This window comes from Hemitrygon akajei, chromosome 5 (genome assembly GCF_048418815.1).
Source record: "Hemitrygon akajei chromosome 5, sHemAka1.3, whole genome shotgun sequence".
Classification (NCBI taxonomy): Eukaryota; Metazoa; Chordata; class Chondrichthyes; order Myliobatiformes; family Dasyatidae; genus Hemitrygon; species Hemitrygon akajei.
The window spans coordinates 80,216,671-80,225,984 of NC_133128.1; the positions used below are offsets into that span (position 1 = coordinate 80,216,671).

The 9,314-nt window shown below is 41.2% G+C and overlaps 1 protein-coding gene across 3 annotated transcripts in view; it reads right to left on the reverse strand.

Annotated features, from left to right (window-relative positions):
- Positions 1-8,900, reverse strand: part of LOC140727909 (ribosomal protein S6 kinase alpha-3) — a 109,890-nt gene extending 100,990 nt beyond the window's left edge. The window contains exons 1-2 of one of the 3 annotated variants that reach the window (XM_073045867.1): positions 8,563-8,900; positions 5,087-5,185 (exon numbers count right to left, since the gene is read on the reverse strand). In XM_073045867.1, coding sequence (XP_072901968.1) covers positions 5,087-5,185; positions 8,563-8,622 — 159 coding nt within the window. In that variant the 5' untranslated portion in view covers positions 8,623-8,900. Of the gene's footprint in view, positions 1-5,044; positions 5,186-8,562 lie in introns of all 3 variants that reach the window. The other 2 variants (XM_073045866.1, XM_073045868.1) reach the window with 2 other exon arrangements.
- Between the last annotated feature and the right edge of the window lie 414 nt (positions 8,901-9,314).

Here is a 9,314-nt window from a genome sequence, read left to right on the forward strand (position 1 = left end):
GCTGCATCTTTTATACTACTTTGAACATTACAGGCCCTTCAGCCCACAATGTTGTGCTAACCTTTTAACCTAATCTAGATTAATCTAACCCTTCGCACCTACATAACACTCCATTTTTCTACATTCATGTGCCTCTCCAAGTTTCTTAAATATCCCTAATGTATCTGCCTCTACCACCACCCCTGGGCAGCATGTTCCATACACTCACCACTGTGTAAAAACACTTAGCTCTGACAACCCTACTACATTTAAGCGAGGACATTGGTTACAATAAACAAATAGCTAACACTCAACTACAAACATTTTTATTGTTTATTTAGAGATATGGCACAGTAACAGGTCCTTCCGGCCCATGATCTCATACTGCCAATTACACCCAATTTACCAATTAACCTACTAACCCATACGTCTTGGGAACGTGGAAGGAACCAAAGCACCAGAGGAAACCCACGTGGTTGGGGGAAAGAAACATACCAGCACCTTCCAGACGCAGTGGGAATGGAACCTAGGTCACTTGCAGTGCAATAGTATTACGCTAACCACTACGCTACTGTCCAAAACAGATACCATTTGACTACACAGCCTAACAGCAGAAAATAGCTGATCTGTTGGTCAGGAATAAAGTGAATAAATTGTTTCGAAGCATGTATGGCAAATAAAGCTAATCTTTGAATCTGTAAGTATATTTTAAGACAGTTGATATGATAAATAGTGGTAGGTCACCCAGCTTTTAAAATTTCTCTAAAACTCAATAAAATCATGTCTCATTTTATACTTCAAATCCTTAATTATACACAATGGCTATATTGTTCTAAACATCCATTCTTAACTCGATTAATTGAACTCCTTACACATCACCTCAGGCTGCTTATGAGAAACATCACAGCCTTTATTGGTATGTTGCATTTCTGCTGTCTCATTGAATCGCATGATATTGTTCCATACTTGAGTCAGATATGGGCAAATCAAGATGGTACTAGCACAATAATACTATCACCTCAAAACCAGAGAACAGGCAATCAAACTGAAAGGACAAGTAGCCAGTAAACAAGCCTTAGGCAAAGTATTAAATCTCATGTCTAGAAAGGCCTGAAAAGTGGGGAAGACAAGACCAAAACAATGAAAACATAATTACTGGTTGAAAATGGACCAAGGTCTGTCCAACTTACTGTTTACTATCCTGATACAATGGAGTTATTCACGAACTCAACAATCATGCTCAATTAATAAATTGACAGAGACAGTCACTACCGCAGCAAAGCTCTCTAGTAATTGAGTTGCTTGATAGTGATGGAGCTGGACTTACTGCATACCATTGTTATGTTTTTGCCTGGACTTGTGTGTACTGTTGAACAGTGCGCAGTGCAAGTGATTACACCGGACATTTTTTTTTTACTGTGATCGCAAGACCATTTTGACCATTTGTAATACAGAAGACTGCAAGTCTGGTTCACTGGCAAGACCAACAGCAGGGGAGCTGCATTGCCTCAGTTGTAGAGAAGGCTAGGCTTAGGCTGTGGAATCACTTGTTGCAGCCCACTAGGAGAGGAGACGCTGAGGTGGTGTGGGAGAGCTTCTGAGGGGCATCCATACTGTGACTGCCCTTCTGGTATCTCCTCGGTAAAGAACAAACTAGACCAGGATAACTTGCCATCAATCTAGTCATGCCACACAGGGGCTTGGGTTATATTATTATAATTTTTCTCTTTATGAATGCACATTTTACTAAAATTGACCATACAGGCTATTTCTGCTATGAGCAGTGTGCTTCTGGTAATGTGTTCTGCATCTTGGCCCCAGAGGAACACTGCTTCATTTGACTATATTCATGTATCGTTGAATAATTAAATCTGAACTTGAATCAAAGGTCCTACAAACATGCTACAGTTTTCATGTTGGAACATTCAACCTTGTGAATTGTCAGTACTGGAATAAAATGCCTTTTCTTATCTTTGGTTGAAAAGTGGCCAGAATCACAACCACCAAAATTGTATAAACGACACAGACAGGAACTTCATCCACCAACCTATGCAGATCCCCAGGTGACTCCCCCTTCAGTAACCCAGGCTCTGCTAATTTTTTTTTAGTGTACTGGACTACAGAATAGCAATAAATTTTTGAATAAAAGTCTCTGGCTCAATCTAAAACCAGACAACAAAAAGGTTTTGTGATAGTGAGGGGTCAAGGGAATATTGATGAATATACTTAAAGAAAAAGATTAGATGGGTTCTTCCACTTTTGATCACTGCAGGTATGAACAGAAAAGATATTTCCAAGGCTTTCTCTGTCAATGACCCAGGAGAAGACCATAACAGATAGGAACAGAATTAGGCCATTTGGCTCATCAAGTATGCTCTGTCATTTCATTATGGCTTTTTTGCTCTGAAACCCATTCTCCTGCCTTAACCCCATAAACTTTCACGGCCTGACTAATGAAGAACCTATCAATCTCCATGTTAAAAAAACAATAAACTGGACTCCACAGCCACCTGTGCCAACAAATTCTACAGATTTACCACCCTTTGGCTAAAGAATTTCCTCAGCTCCATGTTAAATGGACATCCATCTATGAGGCTGTGCCTCTGGTCCTACACAATCCCACTACAGAAAGTAACCCCCACATACCCACTCTATCTAGGTCTTTCAACAGATTTCAAGGAGATTCCCCCTCATTCTTCTAAATTCCAGTAAGTACAGGCCCAGGGTCATCAAACATTCATGAGATAACCCTTCCATTCCTGGAATCATTCCCTTGAGCCTCTTGTGAACCCTCTCCAATGTCAGCACATCCTTTCTTGGATAAGGGGACCAAAACTGCTCACAATACTCCATGTGACGCCTCACCAGTGCCTTATAAAGCCCCAGCATTACATCCTAGCGCTCATATTCTAGTTCTATCAAAATAAATGCTAATATTGCATTTGCCTTCCTTACCGCCGACTCAACCATTTAGGTAATCCCGCACAAAATGCCCTTGCACCTCAGATTTTTGAACTGTCTACCCATTTAGAGAATAGTCTACGCTTCTGTTCCTTCAGCAAAGTGCATAACTATAAACTTCCACCTGCTACTTTTCTTGCCCGTTCTCCTAATCTGTTTAATCTTCTACAGCCTCCCTGCTTTCTCACCACCTGCCCGTGTGTCATCTGCAAACTTGGGCATAAAACCATTAACTCCATCATTCAACTCATTGACATATAACGTAAAAATAAGTGGTTCTAATACCGACTGACCACTGCAGAATACTAGCTACCAGCATCAAACTACAAAATTTTCCCTTTCTTCCCACTCTTTGCCTCCTGCCAATTAGCCAATCCTCTATCCATGCTAGTTTTTAAAAGCTTCCCAGTCAGTTATCTACCCACTAATTTTTGCTCTTATATGTTCTCTCTTTTGCTTTTATGCTGTTTTCATCTTCCTTTGTTAGCCACTGTTGTCACCCTGCCTTTGGAATACTACCTCTTTGAGATACATCTATCCTGCACCTTCTGAATTTCTCAAACTTTAGCCATTGTTGCTGTGCTGTCATCCCTGCTGATGTCGCCTTCCAATCAACTTTGGCCAGCTCCTTTCCTATTACAGAGGCATTTGACTTTGCTCTCAAATTGCAGGGTCACTGCAATTGTGATCACTGTCTCCTAAGGGTTCCTTTATCTTAAGCTCCACAATCAAATCCAGTTCATTACACAACAACCAATACAGAATAGTGTTTCCCTTATTGGGCTCAGCCACTAAATACTCTAAAAAGCAACATCACAGGCATTCTACAAATTCCCTCTCATGATCCAGCACAACCTGATTTGCCCCAGTCTACCTGCTATTGAAATCCACCATGACCATCATAACATTGACCTTTTGACACGCATTTTCTATTTCCCATTGTAATTTGTAGGACACATCTCGGCTACTGTTCGGAGGCCTGCATTTAACTACTATCAGGATCTTTTTACCCTTACAGTCTCTTAACTCTATCCTCAAGGATTTTACATCTTCCAATCCTATGTCACCTCTAAGGATTTGATTTAACTTTTTACCAATAGAGGCACCCCAAACATCTGCCTACCTGCCTGTCCTTTCAAAACAATGTGTATCCTTGGATGTTAAGCTCCCAACTATATTCTTCCCCAACAGCTCTAGCAAACGTAGAGGAATAAACTCAATTTGCCATTTTTAGTAACAAGATTGGTCACAAATTTCTAACCACAAAGTATACTGCAGATGCTGTGGTCAAATCAACACATACAAACAAGCTGGATGAACTCAGCAGGTCGGGCAGCATCCGTTGAAATGAGCAGTCAACATTTCAGGCCCAGACTCTTCGTCAGGATGTCACAAATTTCTAAAAGCCCAGCCTGCCAAGCTCAGTCAGCAGAGCCTTTCTGGGAAATTGGTGGTGCACATCACAGCTGAAAACTGACAGCCTAAAGTAGTTTTAGTTAACTGATTCCACAATAAATTCTACTGACTTATTCTGCCTGTGAACACCATTGTGAAGGATTAATAATCATATTCCTTTAGCAAACAAAAAACCATTGATTAAACTGTTGGCTCATTCAAACAAGAAAAAGCAGAATGATTTTTAATCAAGAACAAAGTGTTAATTAAGACAATACTTAACGTGAACTTCAGTTGAATAATTAATGATGTTAAACTAGTAGATTAGTTCTTTAAAGTCAAGTATTCAAACCAACAAAACTCAAAATGGTGATGAACAAGACTTCAAACTATTCTCAAGGCGTGACCCTACAGATGTTCTCAGAAGCCTACAACAAAGGAAATCCTCAAATCCTACCAAAACAATTATGAAATGAATAGTGGAATTGTTTCATATGAAAACAGACAAATCACAGATGCAATGGGGCAATGATTTTATTATTCCACCCACAATAAATATCTGCACATCCATTACCCAAATTAAAATCATTCCACTAGAAAAGGCAAACTATTTTTGGAAATTGCCATTTACACTTCCATTGCATATTACTATGCATCTTTTAAAACCAATTCTATGTTATACAGAAATATTCCAAAGTGTTAAGTATACCTCATACTGTGAAGAACTGTTAAGTTGTATAGCAATACTAGCCTGACATCGAGTGGTGGAGTCACGTAGTGTTGTGCCCCTGTTTGGGCTCTCAGTTGGTTTCTGGCTGTGGAGAAGTTTACTTAGGGGAAACGATGTTGACTGTGAGGCAAAAAGATACATAAAGAGAAGAAACTTCATCTTTTGCAAAAGCTAATGAACAACTTTAGGCAGAGTATATGCAGTAGGAGATTTGCACTTTCCATGTTATCACTGTTTTAAAAATATTAATAATGTCTGTATGCACAGTATGTAGCAATTCTGTTTCATACAGTGGATTCCAGTTAATTGGAAAATCGGTTAATCAGGGCAGCCAGTTATTTGGGACAACTCTTAAAGAACCAAAGCTAAATCGCAAAAATAGGCGGGAGACTATAGCCAAACAACTTTTAACCAGTCATGTTCACTTGTGTGGATTTAGACACACTGTGCTTAGAGTGATCAGTTTCTAAATAGCATCAGTTGTGTGTATTTCTTTTCAAAAAGTGGTGATTTTTGTCAATGATAGTTGGCAAGAAATAAGTAGCAAGACCACTTGGAACTGTTTTGCTCACTGCAGTTTCAAGCACTCAGGCTTGGAGAAGCCAGATATGAGTGAAAATGAAATGATTTCACTACTTCAACAAGTTTGGAATTACAAAGAATTTAAAGGTATCGACAATCATCTTAAATATTACAATGAAAATGAACATTTGGAGGATGCAATCATCTAAAGAATGGTATAAAGGCAGTGTTTTATCTGCACTGATTTTACTCATTTACAGTCAATCATAAGAACATGACAGATTAATTCCTCTGTCAATAATTACAGTATTAGGAACTAATACAGTGTTATAGTACTGTTGTAGTTTTGGCAGTGATCTAATTTGAATTTCATTTGAATATATAAGTTGTTACTCCGTTAAATGATAGTTTATCATTTTTAAATGCTTTTTTAACTACTTCTATGAAACTTCAGCTAATTGGGACAGCCACTTAATTGGGCCAAAATACACTGGCCCCGATGTGTCTCAATCAACCAGAATCCACTGTATTTACGCTATCTTGATTACTACATTTTTTAATGAGAAATGAATAGAAATCAGTACCAACGCAATATATTAAAGGAAGCAATCATGCCAAAATCATACAAGCGTTGTAATTTTGAAAAGCTAAATTACTATATTTAATCTGATAAATGGCACTTTCATTCATTAAAATTCTTTTGACAACTTTTAATAAAACAAAGTAGTCAGAGAATAGAAACCACCCTTCAGCCAATCGCGTGCATCAGCCATCAAAAATGTATCTATACTCTTCCCATTTTCCAGCATTCTAGCTATAATCTTCCATAAGAATATAATTCAAGTGCACATCTAAACATTTCTTAAATGTTTGTGTACATACCACCACTGTCTTCCCAAACTATGCATTCCAGATTTCAACCAATCTTTGGGTGAACATTCTACCCTCCCACTCAATCCTCTCATTACCTTAAACATATACGCTGATATTACACACATCGGCAAGGGGAAAAATTTCTTATCTACATATCTATGTCCCATGTAATCTAGATACTTTTATCAGGACCTTCACCCGAGCCTTTTCTCCTTCAAACAAACTTGGCCTATTCAGTCTCTCCTCATCATTGAAATGCTCCATCTTAGGCAATCACCCTGCTCATCTTGTGCAAGCTTCCCCCCCCCCCCCCCCCCAAACCATATACAAAAAGTTTAGGACAGCTTAAAGTTGATAAATATAAAGTATACCTGCAGTTCAAAGTTACCAATTATCTACAAATTCACTTGCACAAATGCAAAAAAAAAATTCTCATGTTGTCAATTGTTTCATTGACAAATCTCTACTCTTTACATAAACATCACCAACTTCTAGAGATAAGAAATAAGAAACAGACTTGGCTTCAGACTTTAACACCCATACCATTCCCTGCCAAAAAAACAGTTGCAATGTATTGCAAATAGAAGATTGTTACTTAATCAGCCAAATGAAGTATTTCCAGCCTCAAATAGACCATGTCACGAGGCTGACATCAATTCAAACAACTCATCTCAAAATAAACCTTGGAACAATATCGATCAACTATGTTGTTTAACTTGAAGATATGAGATAACAAGATCCAATGCTATTAGAACTTTATAAAGGTATAGTTGCTAAATTTTGAATAATTCAATAAAAGCCTAAAGTATGTCAGGTTTTAATCAGGTTCAGAAATTTCAAGTTTTGAAGGCAACAGCAAATTGCTAAGATACAGTTTTGCATAAGATGTCATGCAAATGAAAACAAATCAATAAATTAACTTCAAATGGATCCTATTTCTATTTTTGTAAGACCAAAGCAACCTTATAAAAATTATACAGCATCAAACTTTGCAGACATTGAAGTAAAACTAAACACAAAAACCTGAAAAATAGACTCTGAATGTAAAGTCAAAATGTAGATCCTTGAAAATTTCAACACCAGAAATGCTGTAGATGCCAGATTCCTTCATCTCCAGCCCTTTACCTTTCCTACCTACCTGGCTTCACATATCGTCTTCTAGCTATCCTCCTTCCCCAACCCCTCCCCCCACCTTTTTATTCTGGCATCTTCCCCCTTCCTTTCCAGTCCTGAAGCAGGGTCCAGGCTTGAAATGTTTCCATGGACGCTGCCTGACCTGCTGAGTTCCTCCAGTGTGTGTTACCTTAAAAACTATGTTCTTTACTGACTGAAGGTTACATCATGTAATTTGGCTTTGTTGTAATCATAACGGAGACGGATCTCCCAGCCTATTTAACTGAAGACACAAGACACCCTAGTAACAGTGATAACGATAAAAGTTAAAGCACACCAGAAAGACAGACCCTCCTCATCCACCCCACCCACACACTATGATACAAATTACAAGACCTGTACATGCACTGAAATGGGGGGGGGGGGTGAAGAAAGAGCAGCGCGAGTGTGTGTGAGAGGACGTATGCGTGTAGAAGCGAAAAGGGGGTGTGTTTAGTGACAGTACGTGGGGACAAATGCGGTGAAGGGAAACAAAATGAAAATGTATTGGGGAGGGGAAGTGAGGAGAACGAGGGGAACGTATGAGACAAATGGGGGAAAGGAGTGTAAAACGTCCCCATCCAGGGGACATGGGAGCCGGCGAATGGAGGGGAGGGGTAGCCGGAGATCGGAGGGCGTGGGGATTGGGCACTTGGCAAATGGGGGGGGGGGGGGGGAGAGGAAGAGAAGGAAAAGGAAAATAGTTCGGGGTGCGAGGAAAGATCGAGGTCGGAAGCTGAGCAGGAGAAAGGTGGTGGGCAGACGAGGAACTGAAGGAACGTGTCCAGGGAGGCGGGGGGAATGACTCCGAGAGTGGGGGTAGAAGAGGCTGAGTGTCGATATTGATGGGACAGGAGGTAACTCGGACGGTGGAGAGACAGGACGTGGAAGAGCGGGGCGCGGACAGGAAAGAAAAAGTTCGCGCTGGCCTGCCAGGGGGTACGGCTTACCTCGTTCTCCTTCTCCACAGCCATTTTCTGCCAGGGGTTCACCAGCTGAGCGAGCGGCATCTTCCCGGGAAGGGGCGGCCGGCTGGCGCACGGGGTTTGGGGGCTTGAGCTCAGCCCGAGCGCTGCCGTTCCAGTCGGGTGGAAAGGTGCCACCGGCCGCGCTCTCCCACGCCTGCGCGACTCAGTTAGGCCTCGGGTCCCGTCCCGTGCGTTTCCGTTCCCGGGTGCTGGATCGCCAGCCGTCACCCTCCCCTCCCTTTCTCTCGGCGCTCGCCTGCCGCTTCCGCTCTCAATATGGCGATCGCTCGCAGCACTACCTGTGCGCTAAAGCGAGGCCGTCGCGCGTCACCCCGAGGGGCGTGGCGACACGCGTCTGCCAATCACTGTGGCCGCCAGGTGAATCGAACGCCAAGCGGAGGGAATGTGCATCTGCACTTGACATCCGGTACACCTGGATCCTGCTCCAACACACAAACACACACACACACACACACACACGCACGGACAGTATTGTTTCGCCACACCGTTCAGAGGGAAAACAGACACCATCCAGATTTAACTCGACCTGTTGCAGAATACAAAGGGAAGTAAGGGAGGAGAATGTTGGGACCTTGGCAGAGATCCTTGTATTGTCTGCAGCCCTCTTTCGTTCAAGAATCATAATCGCACGCTGGCTGTTGCTTTGGATTTCCACCATCAGCAGATTTTCTCGTTTTCAAGTTTAACATAAGATCATAGGAGCAGAATTAAGC